Source organism: Epinephelus fuscoguttatus, linkage group LG6 (assembly GCF_011397635.1).
Source record: "Epinephelus fuscoguttatus linkage group LG6, E.fuscoguttatus.final_Chr_v1".
Taxonomy (NCBI): domain Eukaryota; kingdom Metazoa; phylum Chordata; class Actinopteri; order Perciformes; family Serranidae; genus Epinephelus; species Epinephelus fuscoguttatus.
The window spans coordinates 16,394,366-16,408,143 of record NC_064757.1 but is presented as its reverse complement, the minus strand read 5'-3'; the positions used below and the strand labels follow the sequence as shown (position 1 = coordinate 16,408,143).

General features: G+C 41.4%; 2 protein-coding genes across 2 annotated transcripts; both read right to left on the bottom strand.

Annotated features, from left to right (window-relative positions):
• Positions 1 to 2,509: 2,509 nt before the first annotated feature.
• Positions 2,510 to 10,212, bottom strand: gatd3l (glutamine amidotransferase class 1 domain containing 3, like). The gene is made up of 7 exons (XM_049578741.1): positions 9,986 to 10,212; positions 9,821 to 9,873; positions 9,632 to 9,745; positions 9,350 to 9,481; positions 9,163 to 9,255; positions 3,437 to 3,602; positions 2,510 to 3,316 (listed from the first exon to the last, which is right to left on the bottom strand). Exons 1-7 carry the CDS (start codon positions 10,100 to 10,102, stop codon positions 3,182 to 3,184), a joined length of 810 nt encoding a protein of 269 aa, XP_049434698.1. The 5' UTR covers positions 10,103 to 10,212; the 3' UTR covers positions 2,510 to 3,181.
• Positions 10,213 to 10,873: 661 nt separating this feature from the next.
• tmem127 (transmembrane protein 127) lies at positions 10,874 to 13,509 on the bottom strand. Its single transcript, XM_049579383.1, has 3 exons — positions 12,725 to 13,509; positions 12,471 to 12,635; positions 10,874 to 12,374 (listed from the first exon to the last, which is right to left on the bottom strand). Exons 1-3 carry the CDS (start codon positions 12,966 to 12,968, stop codon positions 12,064 to 12,066), a joined length of 720 nt encoding a protein of 239 aa, XP_049435340.1. The 5' UTR covers positions 12,969 to 13,509; the 3' UTR covers positions 10,874 to 12,063.
• Between the last annotated feature and the right edge of the window lie 269 nt (positions 13,510 to 13,778).

Genomic DNA, 13,778 nt, shown 5'->3' with positions numbered 1-13,778 from the left:
AATACATGTGTTGCAAAAAATTTGTTTCTAGGCAGCTTTATTTTAAATCTGCAGTCATACCAGTGACTCTGTGAGGCTGTACTGAAGCACAGCAGTGCTTTGAGCAAATTGTGAGCAGGCTCACACTGACAAAGCTCAGCTCTATTTTACTCCATCCTTTTAATAACTATAATTACATTCACGTTGTCTGGATTTATTTTGATTTTATTGCTGTAGAATTGTCAAAAAATGTGCAATGAGTGAGTGCTTCTGCCCCTTTTTTCCAACATAACTTCAATTTCAAATATCTGGCAGTTATTCAATATTACTTTTGACTAAGCAATAACAATTTAAAGAGAAAAAAGACAAATAATGTGTGCGCTGGTGAGTTGTCTGTGATTGGACAGTCGTACTGCGGAAGTCCTGGGGGCCACCGTAATGACTAGTATATTCCGGTAGTTTTTGAACTTTCCAGATATCATATAAACGGTCTATGAGTTATGGTTATGAGAAGTATGCATGCCAAATAGGAATATAAAGCCAGTGCGTGGGATTAAGTGGCATCTAGTGTTGAGGTTGCACATTGCAAATAACTGAATACCTCTTCCCTCACCATTCCCTTTCCAAGTGTGTAGGGAATATACAATGGCCTTCAGCTGACATAAAACTTTGAAAGGCCCTCTAGTGCCAGTGTTTGGTTTGGTTTTTGGGCTACTGTAGAAACAACAACATGGTGGCCTGTGGAAGTGGACCCGCTCCGCATGTAGATATGAAGGGCTTGTTATAAGGTAAGGTAAGGAAAAAACAATTATTAGTTTTAGGTGATTGTACCCTGCTGAAAACATATGCTGTGTCTCACATCACATACTTCCGTAAGTACACTTCCATGTAGTATACTATGTGCACTATGTGCACTATATACTTATTGGCGTAGTGTGCGAATTTCAACAGGGTAGTGTTGTCTCAAACCAACACTGCCGATTGTGCACTTACCGGAAATGACGACTGCAGCTTTTGGCTAGTTAGCAAACTAGCATTAGCATTCGTGTTATCGTTTGCAGTACCAAATCATTACAGACTGCTAAATTAACCCAATAAACATACCGGTGGCTTATATCCGACAACAGTTTAGTGGTGCTTACTGCAAAAAACACATGTATAACTTACATTTGAACAATGCAGCGACGTTCACGGTTGCACAGTCCTTTGCAGCTAAATTTTCAGTTTGAAAAGTGGTCCCTCCCGTTCTGCTACATAGCCAAGATGGCAGCCATTGAGGGCGAGAAGTGTCCATAGTTCCACACTCAACTTCTTGACCGTTTTGAGTGCACCATCTGTGTACTCATGGTGCACTGCATTTTTCCATACCTCTCAATGTGAACGCACTTATGCACTCAAAATATTAAGTGTAAAAGTACGCGATTTGAGACACAGCAATAGTGATGAGTATTATATTGTGTCTGCCAATATTCATTCATTCATTCATCTTCTAACCACTTCATCCTCTTGAGGGTCGCGGGGGGGCTGGAGCCTATCCCAGCTACATCGGGCAAGAGGCAGAGTACACCCTGGACAGGTCGCCAGACTATCGCAGGGCTGACACATAGAGACAAACAACCATTCACACTCACATTCACACCTACGGACAATTTAGAGTTACCAATTAACCTAGTCCCCAATCTGCATGTCTTTGGACTGTGGGAGGAAGCCGGAGTGCCCGGAGAGAACCCACGCTGACATGGGGAGAACATGCAAACTCCGCACAGAAGGGCTCCCACGCCCGGGATCGAACCGGCAACCCTCTTGCTGTGAGGCGAGAGTGCTAACCACCACACCACCGTGCCGCCCCGTGTCTGCCAATAGATCCTCTTAAATCCTACATACTTTGAATCTCTTCCAATATTTAGGCCTAAACATACTACTGTAAGTAATGAGTCATCGCTCTGGAGACAGGTGAGTCAAAGATGTCTTACCTGAGCAAGTGTGACCATAGACTGTATATAAAGATGACTGACACGTCTCCACTTCCGGTGTATATAAAAATACGGTCACTGCCATCTTGTGCTGGTGACATCATTTAGAGCCAAAGTCTGTGCCATAGCGATCTCCGCAGTTTTTGAGTTCCTGCCCATACACCCGACTGACCAATTGTGAGCATTGCTCGCAATCAGGTTGGCACACATAGCTATCAATCATGAAGCCAACTCCCATTTTAAAGCATCAAATAACTTATTATAATCAAACTTATCAGAAAAAGTAACACTTGAACCAACATCACCGTGATGACCTAAAATGACAGAAACCATCTCTGAGAAAAAAGTATTTGACATGTACTTTGATCTTTTATTTTGACCTGTTTATGAACTATACTGCAGCCAGCCACTCGGGGGCTATCCAGATGTTTTGGCTTCACTTTAGGGGAGCAGTCATGTCCTTTATATTTTCATACTATAGGTGTGACAAACATTGCACAACATTGCCAATAATTGTTCATATGACTACTGTTTATTTCAAAGATTTGGAGGAGAGATTTAACATCTTAGTCAGAGATACTGAGAGAGTAATAAATCTGTGTACAGTAGTTTCTGTCCACAGTACATGAAAGGTATAGATCATTAGTTTAGCCTAAATGAGACCAAAGAAACACTTATTGGTTTGTAAATCTATGTTTGTAAATTACGTGGTGTAGTGTACAGTTTTGTGTAAGTTTATGATCCTGAAGCTGAAGCACGGCTGCAAAACTGTGAGAAAAAGATCAGAAGCAACCATCATTTAATCATCAGCAATCATTTAATGGCTGACCTGACTCTGTAATTTCCGAGTTCAATGTTAGCTTTGATCAAATGCTTTCAGCTGTGTTTTTGTCCACTGTTACGCAGATGTGTCACTGTGAGGACAGTGAATTCCTCCCTGCCTGTTGTGAGTAAGAAATGATGCTCCCAGTTAAAAGCATGGATTAAATGACCGGTAAGCCCCTCTGATGTGCAGCACTGCTCAGATGTCACCTGGACTCATACGGATGATTTGGTTCACCTACTGTTCATGTCACATATTCACCAATACCATCAAATACACGACAAGCCATTTGCTCTTTAACTAAAGCATTTATATGTTTTCAGGTAAGAATGCATCACAGTACAGGGGTGTATGTCAAACGTCAACACCAACTTTCTCTATTTCTTCTCCAGGCTGAAGTGTCACATCATTTGGTTGACATACGCATGACATGTTTGACCATGTTTCCAATGCCATCAAAAATGTAGTGATAGTGATACTCTGTTTCCCACATGAAGGACGGGGTGCTGACCACTTTGTTCTTCTCGTCCACATAGGCTTCGTAAAACAGAGGGTTAAGGCCAAAGCAGGAGTTATTTCACAACATAAACACAGACACACATGAACAGTGTAGGTTTAGTTAACGAAGACTGATAGTAAAAAGAGACCTCTGAAAGGATATGTATGGCTCACGGACATTGTGGCGAGCACCCATACTCTTCACAGCCTGCACCATGTTTGTGTGAGGCCAGTTCCCCCAGCGAGTGTTGTCGTCCCGCTCATAGCCCATGGTCACCTCGATGCTGGGCAGCACGCGGCAGGCCAGCATGGGAGCCATGCTGGCCAGTCTGAAACAGTCAGCAGGGGTTTTTATTAAGTCAAGATTAAGAGACAAGATCAGGGTGTGAGAATAATTGCCTTACCAGAGAGGGGAGATTCAGCACCTGAAAAAGAAAGGCTCCTCCAGCAAAAAGCACTGGGATAAGAAGCTCAGTGCGTACTGAAAAAGATGAGTATGAGGCAAGATTACAGAGTGTCAGCTGTTTATTATCACCATCAGCCCGTAAATTAAATCATATTTATGGGCAGACAACATCCCCGCACTTTAGCAAAACAGACACATTTCACTTATTGTACCTGGCAGGAGTGGATGCGAACAGACTTCACAGATATCTCTCGCTTTCTTTTGTTGTTTTTATTTGATAATTGAAGCACAGACATACAGGAAACATGGGGAGAGACTGTGGGGAATAACATGTAAAAAAGGCTTCCAAGCGAACCAGAGATGTTTGGGAGATTTCACCTTCATTGTCCTTAGAAAGACATGTAGATGATGGTGACCTCACAATCAGCCAAAGTGAAAACACCCGTGTGGGAGTGCTGTGTCTATAAAGAAATGCAGGTGCAGTTTGATGCATACACTTGGTATTTATTGAAGATATCATGCATACAACAGTACAGTTCAGTCACAAAACTTGTAGTCTGCATAACGCAGTGGTGTAGGTGTTAATAATACCATAAATGATGGGGTTGCTTCCTCCCAGTATTTTACAGTAAGTAGGCCACTGACACAGATACTTCATTCACCCCAGAATCAAAATTATTAGCTGAGATTGTTTCGCTGTAAGTTGCTGAGTGTTGGAGATATCAGCTGTAGAGATGTCTGTCTTCTCTTGAATATAATGACAGTCAGCTTTTTTTTTTTGAAAAAAACTTCTCTTTTCAAAAATCATGTCCTGGTTACTCAAGATAATCCACAGACCTTGTTGAAAGCAGTTTCATGTAGGAACTAATTTCTTACAACCAAACTATACCCACCAACCCTATTACCACACAGAAGGGAGCATGCATCTACCATAGACTGTTTAAAATGATGGACATAACTACCGCGACATCACCCACTGGTTTGTGGACCGCTGTTTCAAAGCTTTTAGGTCAGCATTGTGCCATTGCCGTTTTGTTTTGTTTTGTTTTGTTTTTGAGCCAGTGATCATATTTGGTTGAGAAATGGAGCTGTGGAGGAGTGAGGGGTGAATCTGACATAGACTGTAGTAACACCTTGCAGACTCAAGCAGCCCTGCTCTTAAATATGCATAAATTTAAGCCTTAATAAAATGTCAGTGGGGGAGTTATTTTTAAAAAATCACCTGTTGTACACTTGTCATACATGTTGAAATTGGCTCCAGAGACCAAAACCTTTTTTTGTACCAGGCACCAACATATTTATTTCTGATCGTAAATTGGGAATGTTAACGTGGGGGTCTATGGGGATTAAGTCAGTTTTGGAGCCAGCCCCAATGGCCATTTAAGGAACTGCAGTTTTTGGCACTTCTGCATCAGCTTCATTTTTCAGCCCAGGAGGTTGCCACTTGGTATCTACTTTAGATAAGAGGCTTGTAACAGCGTGAGATGTAAACATTAATGGATCCTCCTCGACTGAGCTCTAACGTTAGCTAGCTTAGTGGTGCTAGTTGAGCTAGCATCAGATACACGCTTCCTTCTGTCATTCAGTAGCAAGAAAATGGCTCCAACATGAAACTGCTCACAACAAGGTCTTTTGACTGGTTTGAGTAACTGGGTCATGACTCCTGTAAAGAGACATCACTGCTGTTTGATGGTACTTTTATATTTGACAGAAGGCAGACATCTCTACAGCCAATATCTGCAACAACACTCTGAAACTCACACCAAAACAATCTAATAGTAAAAAGCAGCACTGCAGGCAGGAGGTAGAATATGTATTTTTGGTTTTGGGGTGAACTGTCCCTTTAAGCTTATGCATCTATGACCACAACATGTAGTTCAGCTGTTTTTCACAAGAAAAGCATCCAGCTTTTTAAAATCACAGCAAGAAATCTATGATGCATGGAGCATTTTTCAGAAATGGAAATTTTAAAACACTAAATCCCTCTGTTGACAGCACAAAGGTCTGCTGGGGTTGAAATTCAGTGCAGTCTGTTATAATGAAGAGCTGTTTTAATTGTCCTCCTGGAGCACTTCACAGGCACTAACATCTTGAGATTTAAGTCGTTCCCTCGTCTCGGTTAATTTGTGCACAAGTGTTGTTAATTCAGAGCCCAGGAGGTGCCACAGAGAGAAAAAAAACAAATAATTCGAGGCCATGTTTTACTTAATCAAAAGTTGAGATGCTATTGCCTGGCCTTGCTTTACTATTGTGTGGTCTTGAGATGGTTTAATTCATTCCCTTGTTTTGGTTTAATTGGTGCTTGAGATAAGTGTTACAAAGGTCAGTTTAAGGTTGTGATTGGATCATGGGCGATTATGTTAAGGGATTTCCTAAGGGCTTTTCCACACCCAGGGTCCCTTGCGCATTATATGTGGATGTGGAAAGTCCATGACCATGCATGTCAATATGTGACAAGGTTGGAGTGAGAATGTTTTGGTCCAAGCGCCGGATATCGACAGCCTCGGTGTGAGATCGGGCTTGATAATGATGCTAAGAGTTTTGCTGAGGGCTTTTACCACAAATGACCAGCTGTGAAAGTTGTGAGAGGATTTTCAAAGACACATGACAAGTGATTTGTTGTCAATATATATCCATCAAAAAGGATGTATCAAAATTATAAACTTGAAATGTGCATATTTAAGCAAAAGTTCATTAGTAATGATGCTAAGGGATTTGCTAAGGGCAATCGCACACCAACTGTGAAAGTTGAGAGGGAATGTCAAAGACACATTAGTGGTGGTTTCACATCAAAAATAGAAATGAGTGAGCAAGCTGCAGACATCATAACTTTGAAATGAGCACAGTTAAGGTAGTCTCTATATACAGACTCTACATTCAGTGAATTTAGAGTCTGTAGGCAAACCCCAGAGATCTTGCCTCTGGAAGAAGAACGGAAGAGCCCTGGTTTCCGGTGCTAGGCTGTTTGTAGTCCGCGTGATATTGATCAATCACGTTTGAGCCGGCTGCAGTTGTTGCCAGGTTAAACGCTCCATGTGGTGAACTAATGAGGTGGAACATAATTGCCGTCACTGCAAACTCTGAATCCATCGCAATGGTTCAGCATATTTACTTATATATAAATGGAAGTCAGAAATGGAAATTCGCCTCCTCCGCCCAAATCAAACCAGAATGCCAAAAAATCGGGGGTCTGCCCCCAGAGGCTGTATCACCATCTGCCGGAAGTCAGACGCTGAATACAGCTGATGGGTTCCAAGAATGCATTTAAGGTAATATGTCATTCATAACCATGATTTGCTACTTTTTAAAAATTATTATTATTTATTTTACAAATTCACAGATGTGAACTTGTAACAGACTGCCACTCTGTATACTGGCCATGGTTTGAGATTTCTTTGTTAAAAAACAATTGATTCAATATTGAGTATTGAAATGGGTCATTTTGCACTTTTAGGACGGTCCCTAAATACTCCTGTAGTCACAGGTGTATTGGACAGACATTCAGTAATTTCTAGTTATTTCGAGTTGACTAAAGCTGTGAAATATCTGCCTTAATTAGCTCTCCAAAACAAGGGAATAAATTAAACAATCTCGAGGCCAGGCAATAGCATCTCGAGTGCTCGATTTAGTAAAACACAGCCTCAATTTATTTTTATTTTTTCTCTCCATGGACCCTCCCGGGCTCTGTAGGTCTGCTTCTAAATTTATACACCGCTTGTTTTGCCGACAGATCAAGACAACAATTACAGCTCTGACACAATAGAACAATGGAGGGTGTGTGTCTGCTGTCTGCAGCAGCAACATGTAAATCACAGTTTAGTGATACCGACTCCTACATTGCACGACAATACATCTTAAACGGCTTTTGTTATCACTTGTAGGGTAAAAAAAAATTGTTGTTGTTTTGAGTCATTTTTTCCACTGTATTTTCATTTTTGATAACATGATCTTAAAAGGCTCAAACTCTATGTATTAATGGCAATAGGAGAGGATTACACAGGTATTATCCTTTAAATGATGGCTGGGCTGAGGTCAGAACTCAACATACTTTTTAACCTCGTGTTGTCACGGTGACAACTGCTTCATCCTCTTCTTCCTCCTCTTCTGCCGCCAACGCCACTCTTTAATTCCTGTAATCCTGCGTCTCCTGTCATCTCAGACCTGCCTTTGTGCACATGGGTGTCCCCTCAGCTGACCCTGTCACCTGTCTGCACCATGGGCTGCACAACTGCCCCTCATTGACCCTTCACTCCACATTTGCCACTGTAGCAGAAAAGGATCAGTCATGCTGTATCAGATCACCCACTGTATGTGGGTTAGGGTTAGAGTCAGACTGTTTGTACCACACCTGCTCTTCCTCCTGTGTCTGCTGAGCCAACCTGGAGACTTTCAGCAGATTTAAGCAGATGCACCTCTTAAGGAAAGACTTCACCCACAAAATGACCATTTGTACAGTCATGTTGTGTTACACTGAATATGTGAAAAAAAAGCTTTGTTTTTCTTGCACGCCTCCATGGCAAATGGAGAGTATATTGATTTATTGATTAATTGGGGACTATATCAAAACATCCATTTACAAACTCTCACACAACTCCTGCAGCATAATCCAACTCTGATTTATCCAGTCATACACAGATGTTTTCATATAGTTTTGCTGCTGTTAAAAGTGGTCCTCAATCAATCAATAAATCTATATTTTCACACTTTTCTCCATGAATTCAAAGTAGCATGGCATGACTTATTGATAAACAAATGTTCATTTTGTGGGTGGAGTATTCCTGTGTTGCATCAACTTATATTTGTGAATATTTTATGTTGCGTATTTTGTTTATGTTTTAATGAATGTATCTTCACAGAAATATGCCATAACTATTGGTATAATAATTTTTAGTTGTAGTAGAGCAACAGCTGTGGTCCCTGTTTATTTCCTATCAGCTACTGTATTTCAACAGGAAACACAAAGTGACACATTTACTGACTGTTTTTGTTGTTAATTTTAAAAAGGACTTTAGTAATAACAAACAACAAATGCAATTTAGTTGATACTAGCAGATCTAGTAATAATAATTTTTCCCCCAAACTTCATATCTGCAACATTTTGAGCAAAAATTGTCAATAAAATTTGTAATGTTATTTATTTATCTACATCTAAACGGCTCAGTATTCACTGTTTGACCTTTATCTTTTCTACAGCTGCTCTAATGTCCTAATTCCATTACAGGGATCGTTGAAATCTTGTGTGTTTATCTAGTTTAATGTAATCTAATGTAATCTGATTTAAAGTGCGGTACCAATCGGTGACAGTCTGCAATATTGCCTCATGCTTGGATTTAAAATGTGAATTTTACATCTGAAAAAAGGCACCCAAAGCCACAATGTCACACACTGCTGCCCTAATACTTCAACCTATATTGTGCATGAGTAGAGTTACACAGTATTGCTTCATCAGCAATTGACTTGTACTGTAAATGCATGATACATACCCAATAGGCTTGCGTGAGCGGTGGAAGTCTTTAAGCACCCTTTCCACATCATTGTGCAGCTTGCAATCTTTGCCATCCTTCACAAAAGAGGACCTAAAGAGTTGAGAGTGATATATTACAATTAGTTCTCTATCTTCATCCTCTAAACAGTGTCAGAGTGATTACATCATAACTCATTATTCCTCACAGATTCTTGATGATGCCGTGACCTCCAGGGAAGATGACGCCATCAAAGCTGTTGACGTCCAGCTTGGACAGGTCCTGCATTTGCATCATTCCCTGACCATGACTGAAGCGAGCTGACTCCGTCATCATGTTCCTATGTGATGGCCAGAAATAATCATAAATACTACATTATGGAATTAGTCAAGTCACGTGTATTAAATGCACAACTCTAAACAGCCTCTGGACCCGTCTATAACCTTGATCCATCTCAAAGTGTATCACTAATGTTTCCTAACAAGCCTACCGGTTCTCTCCAGAGCCAGGCTGCTTCCTCATGTGGTCCATCACATGCATTTGCTGTTGATTCGGAGCAAACATCTGGAAGCGAGCACCGTTACGGCTCAGGTGGTACATGGTGCTGAAGACAGAGTTGTGAATTACCATCTTTGCATGGTGATACGTTCATGCAATGATGTGAAATCCTGATACTCACTATACTCCCTCATGGACATCAGTCCCATCCCACCAGCCACATCCTGAGAAAACCTGCATTACATTATGAGTCACAAACCAAATGTAACTCACAGTTCACAATAACGCCCACACTATCAGTTTGTCTACTTTTCTTCCTGGCCCTATATTGATATGTTTCACTTACCACTGCAATATTGGTATTCCCCCAGTTGCCATAGTCACCATGGTGAACAAAGCAGGCAGGCTGGCGAGAGAGAGCAGCCAGTGTTTGTTTTGACAGCAAGGTCCTGGTTGCCAGCATGATTTAGCTTTAGTCTCACTGGTGTAGGAGGAAAGTGTAACTGAACAGTTTACCTCAGAGCCGGTAAAGACTTTGAAAGGTAGTAATATTGATAGTGCTGTGCCAGTGTATATATACCACCAGTGTGTGGCCAAGTGACGTTGCCACGTAAGCTCCATGTTCTGAGAAGAGCCATTGCTGCTTTGCCTTGAATGGCCTATTCCCCTCCTGCACACCCTTCACTATTAATACCTTGTTTATTCATCTGATTAACTTAAGTCATTTGGCTGCAGAATGACACTTTAGCTTTAGAGTAATCTAAACATGTAGTACTTTAACCCATGAAATATCTTGACCCATTTAGATTAGTATGACAGCTATTTGGAGAAACCTGCAGAAATTATTAAAACATTTTAATATAGTTTTATGAGTGAGAGCAGTTGACTGGTATCTTTTACACAACTCTGCATCTGTGTGCATGTTTTAATGAAAATGTTTCTTAGTGAATTTTGATAAGGAAGCAGTGGATGCTATGCCTTTATACAGTACAAGGCATACTGCCTGCCCTTTAAAGTCTATTAGGTTATAAGGCTCTTACTTGCTGTAATGCCATGTTGCGTCTACAATGTCTAGACGGTAAACCCAGAAATACCCTGGTCAGACGGAAATGTCAAAGTCAATATACCGTTAAATCAAAACCACCGCTCCTGCCTATCGGCTGCATTGAGTGGAGGAGTTGTAGTTAGTGAAGAACCCAGGATTCAGCTTACAGATGACAAGCATGAGGCAAGATATGGCATTAATTTTTACTATGACCACTTTTTATGTAGAAACAATCAATATTTACATACTGGTGATGAAAGTATATGATGACAATCTGAGGAACAAAATGCAGAAATGGGGTAAAAGAGAACAATATACAACCAACTAGAGTCACCACATCAATCACAATTTTAAGCCTCAGCTGGCACCTTGTGTGTGATGTTCTTGTACAATTCTGCCTGAAGGTTTAAAACTTTCCCACAAAATAACTCATGCATAAAAAAACACATACTGAAACTGTCACGTATGGTGATCACAAAGTACAAACAAGGTTTCGTTTTTTGTTTTTTAAATCAAATACAAGAAACATGACACAACCAACTGATGCTGTGAGGTTCCTGTTACTGAATGTCTTATTGAGAAACACGCAGATATGTTTCTCAATTTCTCCATGGCTGTTAGCTCTCGACACATAACACAGGCCATCATCCTTTTTAAAACACCACAAAGACAGATCTCACATTTTTTTGGACAATTTCCTCGTGTTATTTCAAGTAAATATGTGATTGAATAAGACTAAACCAGTGACGGGTGTCTACAAAGCAAATGGAAGAAAGTAAGACACAGCACAGACAACTAAATAATAAATAATAAGGTCCGTTTTGATATTTTGTATGAAAGAAATGTCTAAAATAATCTTCTCAGTGTATTTCTGCATTTTGATGAATCAGGGAAATAAAAACATACACACCGCAAGCATATCAAAATTTAAATCAAAATGATGCTTTACAAAGCTCCATCCAGGATCTAACCGAGAGCAATACAACTGCTGACAATCTGCCGACAGCCCAGCCTCAATAATTGGCACTGATCAGGCTGTGGCTGTTTCATATTACTTGTGATGAGCCACATTGAGCACTCCTTGCAGTTTAGTTTGCTTTACTTGTAAGAACCAAATCCTAAAAGCCATTTACATGCAAATCACTAACAACTTCAGTGGTGAAAGTAAGAATCATCTCCTAATTTTCTGTCACCACTAAAGAAAGCTTTCATGCACCCAAGCACTGTCAGTCAAGAAGTTTGTGCACTAACCGCGCACGCTGTGTTCATTATGGAGAGTATTTGCGAAGAGATCCATTTGATAAAGAGTGGGGTTTGCTCATCAAGCCAATAGCCGTGCTGAGAGAGAAGCGAGTGTTAACAAGGCCAGTCTTGCGGCATTAGGGCGTGTAGGCAGGTGGTGGCTGAAACTGATTGGCAATGTCATAATCAGCAGGAAAAGTTTCACTGCTATCCTCCATCTCCGACAGCAGCTCTAAAGCCTGCTCCTCCTCCTCGGTGGGGTAGTGGCGCAGCAGGTTCGCAGCTGTGGCGAGGATAGAGGCTCCACCTGCTCCTGCCACCAGGTAGAAGCTGATGGCAAAAGTGACGTATATGAGAGAGCCGTGGTATTTTTTGTGTTGCTGCTGCAGGGACAAGATGAGCTCTGAGGCCCAGTAGCAGAAGCCTATGACTGTGGCACACTGCAACACTGATGAGAGACAAAGAAAACAAGATCACAGACTGTTTTTTCTAAAAAATGAACAGACCTGGAAAAAAAACCTCCAGTGTGACAGATTAATAATACCTGTGAGGATGTGTGCAAATGCATATCTGCGTGTGATCTTTAGCGCAGGGTGCTTGGGTCCAAACACATCCAAGAGGAAAGCAGTCAGACTGCACAGAATGCCCAGGAAACAGAAGGCAGCGATCACCCTCAGCAGCAAGATGGTCTGCGGGTTAACACAGTAATCTGGAGGACACACGGACATCACAAAGCATTACAAGTGAGCTACAACTGATCTCTGCTGCAGGTTTTAATGTACTTGTGCTGGTCCTCACCGTCCAGAAGCTTGGGGTCAATGTAGCCCAGGACATCTGCCACCCCCAGCTCCTGTCTCGGACAGGTGCCTCCATGAACCCGGAGCCAGGCCGGTTCTGCAAGAGCCGTGCACAGAGCTGTGATGGACAGAGCTCCGGGCAGAGCCGAAACCAGGCTCCGCTCCGGCTGCTTGGGCAGGGAGGTGCCTCCTCTCCTCCTCCGGCCTCCAGGGACAGTAGAACCCGGTGGGGCATACATGGTCATCCAAACTCCCTACGCACCGTTGTACTGTTGGTTTCCTTTTACGGTCAGTATTTGTGACTAAACGATCCGTTAGTGAGGTCAGCCAACTGACTGGCCAATATAAAAACTCTCGTTAGCCGGTAAAGCTAACGTTACCTTTGCGATGAACGGATGACAGCGGGCCTGGGGCTTTGTTCACTGTGGTATCTAAAGTTTCCAACGACGTTAGTCCTTAAAACTATTTGCTGGATATAAACAGGATGAAGGTTTGACTGACGGGCAGACAATAGACAGATGGCCTTGGGGCCTGTTAGCTCTGTTGTTAGCGTGTGAAGCTCGGTCCCAGCTAACGTCAAATGTCGTCAACTGTCATAAGAAATAAACTTAAAAATAAACAAACCAGATTAACAATAACCTATTAACTAATGTAGCAAACAGTTGTGGTGAAAAAATGGCCACCTATTCGATACAGAAAACAAAGACAAAACAAAACAAAAGGCAGCTTCCGCTGGCTTCCTGTAAAAATATTAACTTCCTTGTTACACTATTCTTCTTCGTGGTTCTAATAGACTGCAGTTTATACGCCAGTAGTGATCAGTGCTCCCACACACTGGTGACACAACTCAACAACTGCAGTTAATATTATATGTGCCATTATCAACGTTAGATTTGTATTGCGATTATGTGATAGCATTGTAAGATGGTTAAAATAAATTATTTGTCCGATATGAAAAAAATAAAACCCCTTTTAGTAATTTCAGACTGAGTAATGATCTATGCTCCATATCATCATATGTGCAAATCATCTGTATTTTATATTAAATTGTGCTC